The sequence below is a fragment of the Alosa alosa genome, chromosome 21 (genome assembly GCF_017589495.1).
Source record: "Alosa alosa isolate M-15738 ecotype Scorff River chromosome 21, AALO_Geno_1.1, whole genome shotgun sequence".
NCBI classification, from domain to species: Eukaryota; Metazoa; Chordata; class Actinopteri; order Clupeiformes; family Clupeidae; genus Alosa; species Alosa alosa.
The window spans coordinates 13368612-13389131 of NC_063209.1; the positions used below are offsets into that span (position 1 = coordinate 13368612).

Consider the following 20520-nt stretch of genomic DNA (forward strand, 5'->3'; position numbering starts at 1 on the left):
GTGATGTGACCTTAACATCGAAGCCTCCAGCCAGATCAGCACACATGGAGAGAGCTACTGTGACACACAACATATAAAACATACGTAGACTAAATGTAAACTAAAAAAAGACAAAAATACACATACACAAAACATACACATGCATAAATACGCACACAAACAAACACAGACAACTGTCATTCAATGTACAAGTCGCTATGCACTTTGTTGTGTGGCTTCTGCCTGAGATCTTCCATGTTTGCTTGCAAAGAATAAGCTCCTTGAAATCTTTTCATTTTGAGAGGATTGTTGTGAACCTTGCCCATCGTGTTTCGCCTGTGATAGGTACAGCCAGCCTATTCCTGTGTTTGCTTTTGGTTATTTAAATGGGGCCTTGAGGCCATCAATCATGATGTTAACCCGCAGGCTGTCAGATGTCTCTCGGCTGAAGAACTGAGAAAATGTGCTTCTTGGTTATATGTCTTGTTTGTGTGATGCTGTGATGCTGTGATGCTGTTATATGTGATGCTGCTGCCACAGAATGAAGGGAATGATGATTAAAGATTTGCAAGTAAATGGAAAAAAAACATTATTATACTGAAGATATAATGAGGATTTCAGAAATGTCAAATGTCTGACAGAAGAACGTATGTGCTACCATCATATCCTGATCGCCGGCAAAGACTTTAACCTCCGAACAAAATAAGTGCACACCTGCTGTTAAGTCATTCTGCCACTTTGTTCCCTTCTCTTTGAGCTGAAGGCAGCGACATTTTTGAAAGTGTGTGAAATGAGCTTTCAAGCACTCAAGGTTACATTGATTCCGCTTTGAAAGCGCCACTGCCCGCCTTCTCTCCATCTCCTTCTCCTGCATATGCCAGCATACAAAATCGGCCTCACGCCATTCCCTCATCTCTCCTCTATTGTACCCTACCCCTTGACTGTGTTCCCTCCTTCATGCATTCCTCCTTCTCCTCCTCTTTTCTCTATTTTCATTGTTCCTACTCAAGCAGGCTGTAAGCAGCAATCAGGGGGGAAAGTTCTCTTTCTCCCCGCAAGATGCATGCTGCAAGTTTTCTTAGTGTGTTTCTCATTGCCCACTTGTTTAGTGCTGTTAATGCCCCATCATGTGTTACTGTTATGTAACTCTAGTCAACGTGGCTGAAATTGAGCTCAAACCTCACACATTATATAAATTTAGCTTTTAATCAGCTGTATAGTAGCACTATTATATTCAATTAAAAACAAAATTGTTTGAATTGTAGGTATTTTAAGTCAGACACCAAAAATATGTTGTTATTGCAAGATTGGCTTGCTTCACTGTTGTCCTTGCTTTGGTGTGTCATCCTTAACAGCGGGTATTATCCGAGTCTGAAATCTCCCATATTTTGATCTGAGTCATCAACAGTGTCCCTGAACCCCCAGTCTAAGCACAGGGAGCCACGTTTCCACCTGACTACACTAACCTGTCACACCCCCACAGACAGAGAGAGAGAGAGAGAGAGAGAGAGAGAGGGGAGGGAGAAGGGGTAATCAGCTTCCATAATCCAATAAGATAAATATGAAATCCTTGTGATGCTCAAGAAGCTACAATTTGTGATTCTTGTTTTTTTTTTCATCTTCTTCCAGCCGAGGAACATAATGGCGTGGGATGATGTTCTAATTCTAAAATCAATGTGTAGGCTACCCAATTTGGCCTTCACAAGCATGATACGACACTACAAAAATACCAATTTGCAGAATCGAATTTACACCACACACACTGTTATTAAATTCTCTTCCGGGGCGTCAGCCAGTTGGACACTACAACTATAGTTTACAGCTTATACTCAGATACTAGGACGCCGTTTTCACTCATTTGCATCTAATCTGGTTTGTACCCTATAGGGAGATATCATGCACACACAGTGACCACCACCTGCAGATGGCCTCATCTGTGTGATGCTGAAAATGACAGCTTCACTATTGGTTCGGACATATGGAATGGCACCACAAGGTAAACCAGGACCTGATAAAGGTCAATCCCTCTCAGTCCAGCCTTCATCTCTCTTTTATTACTGCACAACAGATTGTCTTAGTAACCAAGTTGGCATTGGAAACCAAGTGTCCGCTTCAGTACTATCAAGGGAAGAAATGGATGCTTGGTATGTAAGTCAATGATTCTGGAAACATCTTTTCCATGTTGCACAAGCAATGCTGGCCTTCACTGTTGGTCTCTTTGTTGGCCTTTTTTGTTTTAATCTTGATGATTAAGGCTCACAGCTCATGGAAATAAATCAAAACTCCCGTATCTCAAAATATTAGAATAAATAGTATAATACAGAAATGTAAACCTTCTGAAAAGTAATTAACTAATCTGACTAATCTAAAATACTTGACTTATGCATTCAATACATGGTTGGTTTGACTTGGTTTCACTTCATGTGTAATGAATCTCGAATATATTAAAGTATCACTTTTTGAAATAAATTATGGGAAAAACAAATTCTTCTATTGTATTCTATTTTTTTAGATGCAGCTGTATTTTATTCACTCAATCTGGTTTGTTTGCTTCACTTTGATTAGGCGGTTCACAGTCATGGAACACTCTGTTCACATTCTCTTCACACACACACACACACACACACACACACACACACACACACACACACACACACATTGATCTTTTCTGGTCGTGCCCAGCATTTTACCGGATAGTATAATCTGCTGAATGGTGCAAAGTGTTAAAATAATCATCTGCTCCACTTGTCTTCATTTACATGTACTAAAGTGGATCAATTAGGATTCCAGCAAAGGTCTCAATCACCTGGTCACTCATCTGTTTCAGGTGAGCAGCAGGCTCCTGCACACTTTATGGAATATTTAAAAACAATATCCTATACTGCCACCTACTGGGGAATATTGATCAATGCATTGTCAAGGAAGTTGCAGTCAAATATCAAAGAGCAAAAGCTTTTTGTGTTATTTCTAGGGCTGTCAATCGAATAAAAAATGCATACTCTGTGATTAATTCATCTAAATTAATCGCATATATAATTTTTGGTGTGAAAGTATTTAAAATATTTAAAGTCAAATGAATCATTGAATAATCACTATTAGTGACATTAAAGTTCAAAAACTCTTTTATTATTATTTTCACTGTTCAAATAATGGCCATAATAATCTATGATATGACCTAATACGCTGAGGAAATAAATTCAAAAGTGCTTCAGGAAGAAGTTTTTTTTTTGACATACAAGGCATTTTAGGCCACAGATACAACCTAGGGGACACAATGAAAATAAATTAACACTCCTCTCAATGTCAACACTATTTCTTTGCATTGATGTGCGACTTTAGAGTTGACAAACTCCGGTGATATGCAAATTCCTTGCTGCAGACATTGCAGAGGACTTTACAGTGGAGTTTAGTTATATGTTTATACTTATACTTATGTTTACCATTTTTGCTGTAAGTGCATGTTGTGTGTTATGTCTGTATGCTACTGAGACCCTTGAATTTCCCCTTGAGGATCAATAAAGTATCTATCTATCTATCTATCTATCTATCTATCTATCTATCTATCTATCTATCTATCTATCTATCATTTTAATCAATACTTTATTGATATCAACACCATCAGGCATTTTTTTAAAGTAAATGTTCTAATCAATGATCTAGGCAGCACATTTTCTTCTCTCTCCAGAACGACTCGGGGTCAAAGGTCGTACAGAATCGATTAATCTGCACTATTTTTTTTAATCAGTTTTTTTTTTCAAATTAATTAATCAAAATTAATCAGTTATCTTGACAGTCCTTCCTTTTTTTTTTGCTTTTGCTGCATGTTTTTTTTTTTATTTATTTTTTTATTGGATTACAGTGTAATGTACAATTTTTTCCTTCCTTTTAACTGACAGTAGACTCCTCCTTCCACTTCACACATTCAAGATACAGACACTCCCATCAAATGAAATGTGTTACCTATGTTTATGTTTTTACCAATTCAAAGACTATAACTGCCATGGAAAAAAGTTTGGCTGTGTCTGGAGAGAAGGCCTGGCTATACACACCGGTGTAATGCTGTCCGACAATACTTGCTTTGGTCATCGTTTGTCTTTGATTTAGGTGTTTGTTGACTTCTTAGTCCTAAAAAATGCAAATTCCTGTATATCCTACTGTAGCTCACACCGTTGATATATTCTATCAACCATTACACTTTGATAATACACAATTTCAGATGTAGACCTATACATCAAGAATAAACCAAATTCATTGAATGGACTTTGAGAAAATAACTTATATATGATTTCCCTATGCGCACATATTGTTGTAGTGACCTGCTGTGTCTTATGTCGGAGGCAAAGCTGCTAGGAAAACTGACTGTTCATTGCTGGCACGCTGCCATTATTGCGATGTCCATGTTTTATCAATCCAAGCTTACCAGTGGTTAGGAGTCATGTCAGAAAGCATGTCAGCAATGGACAGGTGGTTCTCCCAGTTACAGTTCTGGGCCAAGGGGCAGTCAAAGCGCGCCATCTTGTGGTCAAATTGTGTCCCTTTATTGAGTGCAACAATTCTGAAATTTGAGATTAGATTTGCAAGAATCTCAATGACAATAATAATAATAATAATAATAATAATAATAATAATAATAATAATAAGCTTTATTTGTATAGCACCTTTCATTCACAAAATGCAGCTCAAAGAGCTTTACATTTGGAACATGTAACACAATAATAGAAAAGAATCAGTCATTCCGCCATTTATGATCCAATCAATGGACATGGCTTGGCGGCTTTCTCCAAATTGTTAGCATTCTATTCTCGATGTATGTATCTTTTTAGAAAAGTATAGTTTATTATCAAAGTGAAATGGTTGAAAGAAAACGCCAGTGGCATGAGTTTCAACACTTTGTTGACTTTATTATGTGCAATATCTGTGACATGTATGGTACCCACTATTTCATGATGTCACTGTTTACTCTCTGCGTCTGTGTAAAGTTCTGGTTTGCTCAGAGGGATGCTGTGGCATTACTGGTTACAGCGGCTATACCATAATCAGGTCCACGTGCCTGTGGAGACCTGGGTTCGATTCTGCCCTGACCTGTCATTTCCCAATTCCACCCCATCTCTATCTCTCCCACTCACTTTCTGTCACTTCTCCACTATCCTGTCAAATTAAAGGCATAACCCCCCCCCCCCCCCCACACACAAAAAAAAACAGAATCTGGTTAACTCTTACATAATGATACTCACACTTCCTTCTCCTCCAGTCCTGTTGCTCCGCTGTAGGGGCAGTATTTCTCCCTACAACTTCTGCCTGTCTCATGGCAGAGGGATGAATGCTTTTACATTCCCCTGTATCCCCCCCCCCTGCCATTGCAGTGGTAGTGCAACAGGGCCAAAGACGTGACAAGGTGCTATTTTGCAACCTGGCGCATGACGGAAAGCTAGTTATTTTCCTGGTGAAATTCGTATTTTAAAACCCACTTACACAGTTTTTACGAAGATTATGGTATTCACCAATGTTGTCTTGTTCTTAGGTAAGAACAGAATCTATGAACACTCAAGAGCACTCTTACGCACATTTGAGAACTGACTTGTTTGCAAAATCAATGGTTATTGCATTTTCATCATATCTAGTATAAGTACACTCTTTTGATCCCGTGAGGGAAATTTGGTCTCTGCATTTATCCCAATCCGTGAATTAGTGAAACACACACAGTACAGTACACAGTGAAGTGGACACCATTCACACATACACAAACTGGCACACAAACACACATACTGTATATGAACACACTCACACACACACACACACACACACACACACACACACACACACACACACACACACACACACACACACACAAACACACACACACACACACACACACACACACACACAGACATAAACATGGCATGAGATATAAGAGTAGGGCATGGAGTAGGAGATGGAGATAATCTGGAGAAGTGCAGGACTGAGTAGCGGCCATATTTTGTACTACTATGCAGTACATCTAGTTACTTTATTGTCTTTGTTAACTAGTTTTAAGTTTGGATGATTTATACATTATTGCATTTTACCCGTTGATGCACAGTGTCCACTACAGTGGACAGTTGAGTATTTCCGTCAAAATAATAAATATTTTTTAAAAATCAATTGAATGTATTCTAAGTCTTGTTTGGGGGTAAGAAAATGCTTAGGAAAAAAATCTACCTCAGTGAATTAATAATTCATGTATGAAAGGGTTAAACATGGTAGTCGGAGCATCATACTGTGGGGCTGTTTTGCAGCCTCAGGCACAGGGAGCCTTGTTTTGGTGCATGGCATCATGAAAAAATAAATTTATATTGACATTTTGAAGGATAATATGCAGAAATGTCATAGTCTAGCCTTAGGTCGTTGCTGGATCTTCCAACAAGATTGACACCTGATTGGCAGCACCTGTGAGCATAGGTTCTATATGAACAGTGTAACAAGTCATTTGTTTTGTGCTGCTTCAGACTGACTGTGGAGCTGCATGGTGCGAGGCAATTTGGTTGCCTGCAGACCAGGAAGCTGCACAGGGCAAACAGGCTGCTGCCCCCCACCCTGAGGCTGCAGTGAGTGATTTGTTCTTTTTACCATGTCAACTGTACTGTATGGTGATCATTGCTACATTCTGCAGAGGAGGAAGTGGAAGAGGTGGGCGGGGGATTTGGGGGTGCTGGCGGATGGAGGGAGCGGATGACCAGGGGAGAGAGGTAGGGGTTCATTTTCCTTCTCCTCCACCTTCTCCTCCTCCTCCTCCTCCTCCTCCCCCTTCAGAGCCGTGGCCTGCTCGCAAGTTTGGAGTATAAGGCCTACCAGGTGGACGGGGCCAGCTGGGACAGACAGCATGCAACTGCCTTGTCCAAGACCTCCAGGGTTAGGTTCTTTTTGTATTTCATGACAAGTGGTCAAACAGACCTCTGGAACTGGAGGTTCTTGGACAACCCCAACAAGATCCGGGAGTAAGTGCAGCCTTCTTAACACATTCTTTGTAAATGGGTAGTCTAACGTAGCACATTACTAAATCCACACAGATGGGGGGGCCCCACATACAAGATAGTGATAAGGCAGTTCCCACTGCAAATTTCTACCTGCCAAATGCCTCGCAGTTTATCGAGTTTATCGTCAGACGCAGCCGAAATTAAGCCGGCTGATCAGTATGTGTGTAACTGTCTTTTGTTCTCTCTGTCTCTCCAAACAGCTGAAGTGACTTTTCCTTCCAGACAATGTATGTGTGTGTTTTTCTCCATGGTGCTAAAGAGATTTTTTTAAAAATGCTTTCCAACTTTTTAGTGAGGGAACACACAATCTCCAAAACTGATTAGGATATATCACCATCTCTCAAACCATTTGAACATTAACTAAGATATATATATATATATATATCAGGAGAATAGGGAAAGAGAGGGAAATGGCCAAGGAGGTGATGAGAGAGACAGGTGACCAGAGAAGGAGGCGACAGAGGAGGTACAGCAATTGAAGGAGAAGGAGAGAGAGGAGGAGGCGACAGAGTGACCAAAGTGAGGGAGAGAGAGCAACAGAGACAGGCAGCGCAGGAGGCACAGATGACGTTCTGTGAATGGTGTCAAGTACCTTATAAAACTCAACTCTGTAGTACTGCATAAGAGTTTTACTACAGGAACGGCAAATTAGCATGTTACCTTTTACACAAGAAAATGATTCAATAACTAGATTTACCGCAGAGCGGTACAAAATATGCCCGCCGCCCAGTCCAGCACATTTTTTCCACAAAAAGAAATCACGCTGAAAGGCCTATATGATTCTAACTGTCTCACTAAATTGCATTATCCACACTCAATTCTCACTGGTATCTGCTAGACAACAAGTACCAAAACATGATTAGTTCATAGATTTCACATGTAAAATTCATTTTATCGACCCCCACCTCCATCTTGCCTGTTCACAATTCTGAGAAATTTTTGATTGTTTGTGTTATGTTTATGTTATGTGTGTGTGTGTGTGTGTGTGTGTGTGTGTGTGTGCCTGCGTATGTGCCTGTGCATGCAAGCGTACATATGTCTACTGTGTGAGTATGTGTCATACGTATGATTACTGTGAATGTATGTGTGTGTGTGTGTGTGTGTGTGTATCTGTTTGTGCACATGTGTGCACATGAAATGGGTTAACATGACCCTGGAGGCAAACATCTGGAAAAAAAAATGGTCATCCTAGGCCCTACAGTTCTCAAGATATTCACAGAGAACTGTGTCTGTCCTACCCTCCTTTCGGGGGTCCAGTCCAGCTGGGGGCTACAGATCAAAACAAAAATGACGGTTCCATGCTATCCATGTGGGGGTACATGCCCACCAAGTTTGTGTACCCCGTCTTTCAGTGTCCCGGGAATCCTTGTTGGTGTAATGCGTCACTAAATGTACACATAAATTATTTTTATTGTAAGGCCCCCCATGAACGAAAGTACACAAAACTTGGCATGCATTCGGAGGGTGTCATAATGATCCTACACTTTTAATTTTGTGCAGTTTTGACCTTGTCAGCCAGAGATATTGTGATGAAAACACCTAATTTTTTGCTTTTTAATTTTTAACTAGGTGGTGCTATACATGAAATAAGTGGTAATGGGATGGGTTGACATGCCCCCTTAAGACCAACATACATAAACACTCCTAGGCCCTACGGTTCTCGAGATATTTACAGAAAACTGTCTCCGGCCACCTACAGGCCATTTGGTGTATAGTAACATAAATTAATTTATTGTGTGGCCCCCCATGAATGGAATTCCACAAAACTTGGCGTGCATACAGAGTGTGTCATAATGATCCTACACTTCCAATTTCGTGCAGTTTCTACTATGGTAGGTCACAGATACCTTCAATTACAACACCTCATTTTTACTTTTTTGTGTTTAACTAGGTGGCGCTATACATGAAATGAGTGGTTATGGAATGGGTTGACATGGCCCCTTGAGATCACACAACAGATGTGCACAAACAGATACACACACACACACACACACACACATACATTCACAGTAATCATACGTATGACACATACTCACACAGTAGACATATGTACGCTTGCATGCACAGGCACATACGCAGGCACACACACAAGCACGCACAAACACACACACACACACACACACACACACACACACACACCCACACACATAACATAAACATAACACAAACAATCAAGAATTTCTCAGAATTATGAACAGATAAGATGGAGGTGGGGTTGTATAAAATTAATTTTACATGTGAAATCTATGAACTAATCATGTTTTGGTACTTGTTGTCTAGTAGATACCAGTGAGAATTGAGTGTGGATAATGCAATTTAGTGAGACAGTTAGAATCATATATGCCTTTCAGCGTGACTTATTTTTGTGGAAAACATGTGCTGGACTGGGCGGCGGTCATATTTTGTACCGCTCTGCGGTACATCTAGTTCTTTTTGGGGTAGGACTGCATACGAAGATGGAAGTCACATTTCAATCATATCTACGGTGTCCTTCGATGGGAAGAGGATGGTCCATGTCTTGTAATTTTTTGTCTGTGTATTCTGGCTCAAACTGAGAGAAAGTGGAATAGAGCATTATGTCCAATATGTGGTTTAATGTTCTGCATTTCTCACTAGTGCGTCACTTTGACACTAAAAGTATGATTCTACGTCTGCATCAACCCTGTATGATATCTGTACTGTTCTTCTAAACATGGTTAATGTAAGGCGCCAGGGTTGATAACACTTCTTGTTGTCTATTTTATGTCAACAGCAATTTGCGTCATTGATTAAGGTAGACTGGATGACTGCTGACTTTGCAACTGTTAGTGTATGATTATCTATTCTCTGCTGTGGGGTACTTAAACCCTGGATAATTCTGTGTCAAGTCAGAGACGCATATTCTGGAGTACACTGAGCTACGTGTGTGCCTCTCTCCTGTATACAGCCTAATTAAACTCTGCATCTTGATTGTACTTCTTCGTGACTGGATCTCATGTTTCACTTTGGTATGCAATATTTTCACCAACAGTTTATTGAGTTTCTACCCGAACATTGATAAGGATTATATGGATCTATTGAATTAAGGATTTTTCCTTTTTCCCAAAATCCAAACCTGCCTGACCCTACCTGCCTGACCCTAAAACGGTTTCTTGTGGAGTTAACAAACATGCAGAGATTTGCAAAAAACTAATCCCAGAACATAAAATGCAGTTGGGGGTGAGTAATGGAGCTGTTACCTTGGACATGTGGAATGACGACTACAGAAGAATCGGCTAGTGGGAACTGATCGAACGAGTGCTCTGTACCTCTGAGTGGGACAGTTCCCTGCGTAAAACGGCCGACAACATTAAACCAGCCATCATCAGCGCATTGCATAAATTTGGCGTTGATGAATTCTACTCCAAACTGGTCTACATGACAGATAGGGAGCAAGATAGGGGCCCTGTGTACAGTGACCAGATTGAGCTGTGCTGCCTATATTTTCACTGTCCAGTACACTACATTCAAACCATCCCAAGAGGATACGTATGCAGAAGAAGTAGCTGCTACAATTGCACATCCCTCTTGCATGACTCATTCATTGTGTTGATGTTTGAAGAGACACTTCCTCAACTGAGACTTTGTCAATATTCTAAATAGGAAGCAGGTTCCTTTCACGGTATCAACCCAGGAAAATATAGAAACCAGAATATTTGGTGATGTAAAACCAAGGGGGCAGGTGAACGTTCAGAGAACATAGACACTATGGGCTAGAATGAGACTACTTCCAGCAGGAGCATGCCTATGTTCCCACAGCCCTATGTTCCCTAAACCTAACCCACCCACCCACAACTCAGGCCTAACCCTAACCCTAACCCTAACCCCAACCCTAACCCTAACCTTAGAAATGTGGGAACATAGGGCTGACCCCCTTCCAGCTAGCATTCCATTCAACCCCATTCATTTTGGCGTCACTTTGACATCAAATAACGTTACAACTGAAGCGTTTTAAGCCTTTATATGAACCTTTATATGAACACTTTACTTGACAGTATCGACATAAAAGTGACATGACACTGTCATGACACATGAAACCTAATTCTAACCTCTATCCCTAATCCTAACCCCAACCCTAACCCTAACCTAGGGTTGTTTACACATTATTATTTTTTTATTTTTATTTTGACAGTTGACCTTTTTCCTACCCCTATTCCCTTCCTTGTTGGTGTGGTTGGATCCAATCGGCCAGTGCATTCACAGTCACCCACTCCACCAAATATCATGTTCCCCTAACCTAACCCTAACCTAAACCTAACCTTAACCTAACCCTAATTTGTTATGACAAAAACCGAAGGTCACTTAATAACAGAAGCGTTATGTCATAAACGTTTATGACTTGTTTATGACACGTTGATGACAGTGTCATGTCACATAGAACCTTTTCTATTTTCAGAGAAATACAACATTGTGTGTTTGGTGTCGTAAATCATATTACGGCTGAGTAAAAAACTTTTTTCGAAAAACAATGCTATCATGTAATACGTAATGAGCATGCGACTTAGCATCGCACAGTAGCAAAGTAATAATATTCTATGGATAAGAAAGTGCAGGCAATCTGGGGGGAAGCGCGTGAATGATATTCAAGGGAAAAGCCATAGACAGTAAAAAATAGCAGACGGAAAATCCACTGGGAAAATCCACGAAATCATCGGACCAGAACATTGCAGCGACGTTTTGATGGATTGACAGGCTATGAATGTGGCAAGTGCTGTTTATATGAAATCACATTTATCTTCGAACAATTAGGACATTTAAGAGAAGTAAATGTAGACTGTATAAGTAATTGTGGTAACAAAGTAAGGGCCTACATTAACTCAGTCTCAGCCCATTTTAATCGCGGTTAACGTTATCCTCTCTCTCTCTCTCTCTCTCTCTCTCTCTCTGTGACAGACTGAGAATCACATTTTCTCGGCGCAGCTATCACAAGAGTTGCACAAGTCAGCCTACGTAGTCTGAGGCTGCGCAGTAAACCACGTCGACCAACAGGAAACAGTTGAAATTTCATTCACTCATCTCTTCTGACGTCTATGTGATGACGGTTAATATTTTACTGCCTATGTGTATAACAATGGTCTGCTATTCATTGAAGCACATCCCTCTTGCATGATTGCAAGAGACACTTCCTCAACTCATCAGCTGTTTCCATATCTTCATTTCAGAACTTGCCATACTTGCTGGGGTTGTTTACTAATGCTGAATGGAGCATCCCCTATTGTTTTGTTTTCCATGCACTGTATGGTTATCCTCGAGGGACCGTGAAAATGTTACCAATGATGGAAAATACCTGACAGGTCAGGTTCATGTGTGTCCAAACTTTATGGGACAGTAAGATGCATTAGATTATTGTATTGTATTTATTGTATTGTGAATATTGTAGAACAAAGCAAACAATTAATCTGACTCCATTAAATAAGTAAATGATCTACAATAGTATCAAACCATTTCTAAACGGCGCTCGGGGAGCAGTGAGGGGTTAGGTGCCTTGCTCAAGGGCACTTCAGCCATGCCTACTGGTCGGGGTTCGAACCGGCAACCCTCCGGTTACAAGTCCGAAGCTTATTGTAATGATATTAATGCATGTTGGTTTAATAAACCGTAAAGTCATACTGTATATATATTTAATACTCCTCATTCCTGATATCCCAGTGGTGGATGTGCGCGGTCACATCTGGCCCTCTGACAGTGACAAGACAATATTTGTGGCCCTCTCTATCATCAAAGTTGCCCATCCCTGTTCTACACCTATTAAGTCAGGCCCAGCAGAGATTACATGAGACTAGGTGAGCTAGTCTTGAACTATACTGCACACATTTCAGATAGTATGGAAACCATGACCAGACTGATGATGCTTAGAGGCGTGGCCACATGTTTTGCTTTAAATGCGGCACACATCTGCAGACAGAGGTATCCTTGAGTTGGAGCAACCTGCCAGAGGTAAGAGCTGCAGGCTACACATTAAACATGGGAATGGTTGCTTCATGCATGCTGATGGAAAATACTGTTCTTTAGTTAAGTGCATTTGCTTTTGTCGTTAGTTAGTGGTGGGAATTAGTATAAGTCCAAGTCTAATTGTAAGGGTAGTTAGGTGTTGTGTAGCAAAATTACTTTGTTAATGGACAGTTGAAATTGCAGACTGTGGACAATTGTGGCGTGTTGTCTAAAATAGAAAAAACAGTTATCTCAACTTTTTTTGTATCTTGCACTTGTAAAATTCAGTTGACTCAACTTAGATATTTAATTATCTGTATCACTGCAATAATCCCAACACTGTAAAAAAAAAATTCTGATTTTACTTAAAAAGAAAAAAGTCGACCTATTTTTTGTGAGTAATTTTTTGTGAGTAATTTCAACTTGACAGTGAAGAACTCAAATATTCAAGTTAAGTCATCAAATTATAAGTTCACTGGAAGAATCATCAAGTCTTTCCTTAAGTTACTTCAACTTATGAAAATAAGTAATATAATTTCTACTAAGTTTCATGAGTTAACACAACATAAAAAAAAGTCTGATATAAAAAAAGTCAACCTATTACCTATTGTTTTTTTTTTTGTTTAGTAGTTTCAACTTGACAGTGTTTTATTACTTTTTTGGATGTGTAACATAGAACAACTGATGAGCAAAATGACTGTGTAAGGGATTTTCAGAGTATTGTCAGGATTGCCATTGAGGAGAAGACCCTTATTAAAATGGACATTTTAGAGAGTAGACATACTTCTTCTTGGGTGCAATGCAAAATGTACTACTTTCTCAATTAGCATTGATGTGACCCCCCTTGGCAGTGTCACAAAGTTGGGCACTTAATGCTTACTTGCATTATGTGTCTGCAAGGGCACTGGTAGAGAATTTATTTATATAGTATTATTGGGGACGGGGCTCTCTGGGGGCCCCCTTGTCAGTGCTGGGCCCTTGGAATCGTCCAACATGCACAAGGTTGCCAGTGAATTTTGCGTTTTCGCAAGCTTTTTTCTCAGTGTGGAAACATCTTTATTTGCATTCACAGCTCTCAAAATGGTTCTTATAATACCTATCAAACCTCTCCATGTCTCCACAACGATTCTAGACTGCACCTTTTTAGCAGCAGTCCGAGTTTTGAGGCAGGAACAATTCTTTGCCAACACTCTGGCCTTGTGCTCACTCTTTTGACGGGTTGAGGTCTGGACTAGGTCTTTCGGCACACTGCCAGATCTTTTTCATATTATATATAAGCACACTTCTATTCAAAGCGACTTACATGTCAATTATATAACAAGGGCCATTCTGCCCAGAGCAACTGGGGGTTAAGTGCCTTGCTCAAGGGCACAACGGTGGAAGCCGGGAATTGAACCCACAACTTTTCGGGCTAATATACACTAGCCCTTAACCACTACGCTACCACCACCTGTCTTACCATCTTACGCTGATCCTTTTAATTACTTTATGTGTGTGTGTGTTGCAGAAATGGCGCGTTTGCTGTGTATTCTGGCTGTGGGGCTGTGTGTGTGCGTGCTTGGACAGGTAACTGCAGGTGAGCAAAATATGACTCTTCAATTTTCTCTCATTTTGAAATATTAAATCACATTTTCATTTTTTTTATTGTTTGCTATTGGTTTGGACAAAATGCATCTGCTAAGAACCATACACATATTATATCTGATGATGTTATGGATTATACAGTATATTCCAGATAGTTATAATGTTACAATTTTTATAGTACATTTGAAATGTAGTTTGTTCAATTTGTAAAACCTTTGTGTATAGTGAAAATTCAGAACAATGCAAAACTAAAACAATATATGTACTTAACTATTATAAAAGATTGATTTGTGTATGTTTGTGTGTGTATGTGTGTGTGTGTGTGTGTGTTTATTATCCCTTACAGAGACCTTGCGTAGTAATGCCGTACTAAGAGCCATCAGCGATGCCAAAAAAGTCATTGATGATGCCTACACTTACTCTCGTGCTGAGTAAGTGAGGGACTTCACTGTGCATATTTGAGCACTGAAATGTGTATTAGTGTGTCCAAAACACATTGATTCTATTCAATGTGTGTGTGTTTTGTGTGTGCAGGACTCTGAGGCGTGTGAGGAGGGGTGCAACTAATCCATCTGACCTCCTGCGTTTGGTGAAGCAGCCATCCCGAGATGCGCGCTCTGCTGTGAGATCAGCAGACTACCTGGAATACACTCTCCACCTCCTGAACGAAAGACACCACATCCACAAGCGCTCACTCAATGCTACAGGTATACACACACACACACACACACACACACACACACACACACACACACACACATTCAAGCACACAAACTCTACATAGTTTGTATACAGATAAAGATAAGTAGATAAGTGACAGTAGATAAGTGAAATACACAAACATACCAATGCATTATACTTCTGTGTTTGTGGTAGATTTGATCAGCAGACAGGAGCTGAATACAATCGCTCGTCTGACTGGGTGTGCTGCGCGTGTACGTGAACCTAAATGCAAGAACATACCCGACCTAGACCAGTACCGCACAGCTACAAGTGTCTGTAACAACAGGTAATGCACACATGCACAGAGAGGGATTTAGCTGAAAACAATGAAGGACTGGGTGTTGTTTTCTTAGTCACTGACTCAAATACAACAATGAAAGAGTGAATTCACAGTGTGGGTGTGTGTGCGTGTGTGTGTGTGTGTGCGTGTGCTCTCATAGGAATTTCCCCCGCCGTGGCTCTGCTGCAACGCCCTTTGCGCGTTGGCTTCCAGCTGAGTATCAAGATGGCATCTCCCTACCACAGGGCTGGGACCCCAAGGACCGGCGCAATGGTGCCCAGCTGCCACTGGTATGTTTAGTGTGTGTGTGTGTGTGGGGGGGGGTTGGGTTGGGGGGGTGGCAATGCAATGCACTTGTGTGTGTATGTACATGCTCTTGTGCATGTCTGCAATGGATTTCAACAGCCAGTTTTGGCCAACAGCCTAAACACCCAATTGATCAATTAATGATAAGTTAAATTTGTTCAACATCTACATGTAAACCAACTTTGTAAACAAACACAATGCTGGATCATTCACGATTACTCATTCCAGCTTGCCTGCTCTCCTTTGATTTTATGACCTTTTCTGCCTGTGTATTCTCATAGGTGAGGCTCGTTTCAAACCGCATCCTTCGCACACGCAACCAGGATGTCGTGAGTGACTCTCTTTACACACATCTGATCACCATCTTCGGCCAGTGGACGGACCATGACCTCACCTTCACACCTCACTCTCCGAGCATCCGCTCTTTCAATGGCGGCATCAACTGTGACGAGAGCTGTGAACGTACAGAGCCATGCTTCCCTATTGATGTAAGTTTGGACTCCCGACATACCGTAATTCTGTCAGTAGGCCTATTAGCATGCTGCTTTTGTCAGGCATGGTGATAGTTTAAAAGTTAAAAACATAAACATATGTCAATGAGAAAGTACATCACTCCTACATATTTTTTAAACATACAGGTTCCTCGCAATGACCCTCGCTTTGGCCGAAGGTCTGATGAGTGCATCCCTTTCTTCCGTTCCGCTCCGGCTTGTGGGACTGGCGACAACGGTCATATTTTCGGAGATGCCACCGTGCGGGAGCAGCTGAACACTCTGACGGCCTTCCTGGACGTAGGGCAGGTGTACGGTTCAGACGAAAAGCTGGCGGGCGACCTGCGCAACCTCACCGCTAACAGCGGCTTGCTGGAGGTGAACGATGAATTCACAGATAATGGACGTGAGCTGCTGCCCTTCTCTCGTGTCAAGGACCTGTGTCGCAACCGTAAGGCTATCACTGGGGATCGCAAAGCTAAAGAGGTGCCCTGCTTCCTGGCTGGTACGGATTTCCGCGTGTGTTTTGGTCAACACTGATTTTTTTATTTTTACAAAAAAATGTTATGGTTATTTTTGCATTTGTATGTAAAGGTAGTATTTATGGTTATTCAATGTTATTCCATATGCTATGCTATTTGTGATATAATATCGATGCAATGCAAAACAAAAATGTGTGTATGTTCATGTATTTATGCCTCTGATTGTACAGGGGATGAACGTGTTGACGAGAACATTGGGCTGGCCTCTATGCACACCATGATGATGCGTGAACACAACCGTTTGGCACGTGCTCTGGCCCGACTTAACCCCCACTGGAGTGGAGAGACCATCTTTCAGGAGGCACGCAAGATTATGGGTGGCTACTTCCAGGTCTGTGTTTGTGTGTGTGTGTGTGTGTGTGTGTGTCTTTATGCAAGTGTAAGAACATGGATGCACAAAGTTATAGTTACTAAACCTACGTGAATGCATGCTTGATGTTTATGATAACTGCTGAAACTATAAAAACAGACAGCATGTTACTGTGATATGTCGTATCAATGCTGAGCTTGTCCCTTTTCTCACAGGTGATCACGTTCCGCGACTACTTGCTCCACATTATTGGCCCAGATATCCTTAACGGACCTCAGCTTGGCCAATATCCTGGTTATGATGAGAATGTGGACCCGTCCATCGCGAATGTGTTTGCCACCGCAGCCTACCGCTTTGCCCATCTGGCCATTCAGCCCTTCATGTTCCGCCTGAACGAGACCTATGAGGAGCATCCACAGTGGCCCAGCGTGCTGTTCCACAACAACTTTTTTACGCCCTGGAGGCTGGTTTTTGAGGGTGAGAGAGCAGGACATAGATCTGCCAGTATGCACGCATCATGGTACAACTTCTCAGCTGGTTCCCACAGTTACAGTAGGAAAAGCTCAAAAGAGAAAATGGGTGCGAGTTTGACAGTGTATTTTGCCGACAGGGTAAAAGATAGCTAGATAGATCAGGATTTAACACTGGTTGGTGATTAGTTTATTCAATTTGACTTCGCCGGAGAGGTCTTGCCCATTTCAGAATCCCCGACTTGACGTGGCCACCCGCTACCTACTGTATATCGCCACCGAACTCGGACCAATGAATTATAACATATCAGGCCTGGGAATACGATTGAATTTAGTCTATTCTGATTTAGTGTTTTTGGATTAACATCAGTAAATGATCATATCATGTAATGCTAAATAGGTAAACACATTTAACAAGTAAATAATCTCTTTTTCAACTCCTTTGTCTTTCCATTTGAATGTTGTATTTATTGACAAACCAATATTTCCTTAAAGCCAGCTAATATTCTCAAATATAAACTTCCTGTGTCTGCCTGTAGGTGGCATCGACCCAGTGATTCGTGGTCTGGTGGGCCGTCAGGCAAAGCTCAACACACAGGACACCATGATGCACGATGAACTGCGTGAGCGCCTCTTCGAGTTCCTGGGTCACGTGGCACTGGACCTGGCTGCTCTGAACATGCAGAGGGGACGCGACCATGGCCTCCCTGGTATGTGCTCTCCCTTATACGTATCCCTCTTCCATTCAACATTGCTCATGACATTCACAATACATTGATAGTCATGGTTGTGGTGATGGATATTTCTATATGCTAAATCACTAAGTAGTATGTTCAGTTTAAGTTCAAGTTTATTGTGATGTACTCATAAAAGGATTTACCAGTAATGAAATGTATTATGCTTAAGAGCCAGCTCAACTTTAAAGAATAAATTAAATAGTAGTAATTAGTAATATTATTATTAGTAATATAGTATTTAACAATATCAGACTGTGGATGGTCAACTAGAGTTGCTGTTGGCAGTGCAGAGAGTGGCGTCCTGAGACATGAGTGGCTAATCTAAGTCCGTCCATCTCTCTTCACAGGCTACAATAGCTGGCGTGGCTTCTGTGGCTTGTCCCAGCCTAGCACGCTGGACGAGCTAGCCGTGGTTATGAACAACGCCGAGCTGGCCAGTGACCTGCTGGACCTCTACGGCACCGTGGACAACATCGACGTGTGGCTGGGCGGAGTGGCCGAGCCTTTCGTGGACGGAGGCCGTGTGGGACCACTGTTTGCCTGCATCATTGCCAGACAGTTCCAGAAAATCCGCCAGGGTGACAGGTCAGCACTCACACACACACACACACACAATCACACATACTTTCTTCATTCTCATACACCGGCAAATCTTTGTTTTGATTCTTGAGGAGAACTGCATATTACTGCAATATGTATAACTGTGCATGCATGTGTGCATCAGGCTGTGGTGGGAGAATGACGGTGTATTCACTGAAGCCCAGCGCAAGTCTCTGCGGAACGCAACTCTGTCTCGTGTCATCTGCGACAACACCGGCATCACTGATGTCCCTGAGAACCCCTTCAAATTCCGCCCACGTGGCTCTGGGTACACACGCTGTGAGGACATCCCAGCCTTTGACCTGCGCCCCTGGAGAGAGAATGGTAACATACCCACATCATGAATTTAGATGTGTGAGTGTATAGTAGTTGTGTTTATGACCTTAGCTTAATGCGTGTCTGCTGGATGTGTGTATGTGCAAGCGAGAGTTGGGTGTCTAGGTGTGAATGTGTTACCAATTATTGGTGATAGATGAAGTATGTGTACTTCTGTGTGTGCTTGTTTGGATGTGGTGTAATATTGTATTTGTCTTGGCAGCTGGGCGCCCAAGCAATGGGAATCAAGGTTGAAATGGATCCTCAGGCAGAGGTGGGAAGAAACAAAGTACACATACTAAGAATTGCATTTAAGTAGCATTTTCAGGGATCTGGACATTACTTGAATATTTTTTTTTATGACAACTTTTTACTTTACTCTTAAAATGAGAGCACAATTTAGTAAAATGAGCACACTATTTAGTAAAATATGGCCACGATTTAATAAAATGTGCATACAATTTAGTAAAATGAGCGCATGTTTTCTGGATGTTCACCAAAAAATATCTTGCAATGACCCCTCCAGGGTTCCGTACTGATCAGATGTACATGTAGATCTGTGCAATGTACAGACGACAAAATATACAAATGAGGAAGTGTGACCAACTTGAACTCATGGTGTAGGCTTTTCTTTTCTTTCTATTGCATTCAACATTCTGTAAAGACTTGACTTGACTTTGCAATTAATCACTGAATTTATATTGTTAATAACAATTAATTTCATGTTTTATCACATGATTAACATTCTATGATTTTGCATTACAAGACTGTGTTTATGTCCACATTAACAATGTAAATCAATTATTACCAGTGTATATTGATTGGGAATCAAATAAATGGAAAGAAAGTTACTTTATGAACTTAACTTTAAGACATGTTTGATTATCATGACCACCGCTACAACATATAGGAGTTGTCAAAGTTTTTTTCCTGTCAACATTTTGGTCAACGATTCCCAGGTGTAGATTTAAGTTGAGTTACTGTTACTTTAAGATTGTCTTGGTAGTGTGAGTGCCTGTCACTTTGGGAACCCTTGCAGTTTTAACGCAGTTAAAAGGCTGCTGATATGTGTGAATGCAATTCATAATGTTTTCTACGTAGTTAGTTAAAATAAAGGTTCGTACTTCTCCTAGGGACAAGCACTTTTGAGTCTTGGAAAACACTTTTCCATTTACATCGGGATTTTTGCAAATATTCAGGGCCAGATGTACGTACATACAT

General features: G+C 41.1%; 1 protein-coding gene across 2 annotated transcripts; it reads left to right on the forward strand.

The window, feature by feature from the left end:
- The first annotated feature begins 12910 nt into the window (after positions 1-12910).
- On the forward strand, positions 12911-20096 carry LOC125286410 (eosinophil peroxidase-like). Of its 2 annotated transcripts, XM_048231486.1 has the most exons (14): positions 12911-12947; positions 14449-14517; positions 14872-14956; positions 15060-15232; positions 15402-15534; positions 15689-15818; positions 16116-16322; positions 16473-16830; positions 17038-17198; positions 17393-17654; positions 18187-18357; positions 18732-18969; positions 19109-19308; positions 19523-20096. In XM_048231486.1, exons 2-14 carry the CDS (start codon positions 14451-14453, stop codon positions 19552-19554), a joined length of 2217 nt encoding a protein of 738 aa, XP_048087443.1. In that variant the 5' UTR covers positions 12911-12947; positions 14449-14450; the 3' UTR covers positions 19555-20096. The 2 variants fall into 2 exon arrangements, with proteins under 2 accessions (XP_048087443.1, XP_048087442.1); XM_048231485.1 differs by lacking the exon at positions 12911-12947 and having other exon boundaries at positions 14363-14517.
- The last annotated feature ends 424 nt before the right edge of the window (positions 20097-20520 follow it).

Bases quoted from the DNA above. Each gene is read 5' to 3' on its own strand.
- LOC125286410 (XM_048231485.1), top strand. From the start codon at position 14,430: ATGTGTGTGTGTGTTGCAGAAATGGCGCGTTTGCTGTGTATTCTGGCT. The intron at 14,518-14,871 runs GTGAGCAAAATA...TATCCCTTACAG, and splicing joins GCTTGGACAGGTAACTGCAG to AGACCTTGCGTAGTAATGCC. The intron at 17,655-18,186 runs GTGAGAGAGCAG...GTCTGCCTGTAG, and splicing joins CTGGAGGCTGGTTTTTGAGG to GTGGCATCGACCCAGTGATT.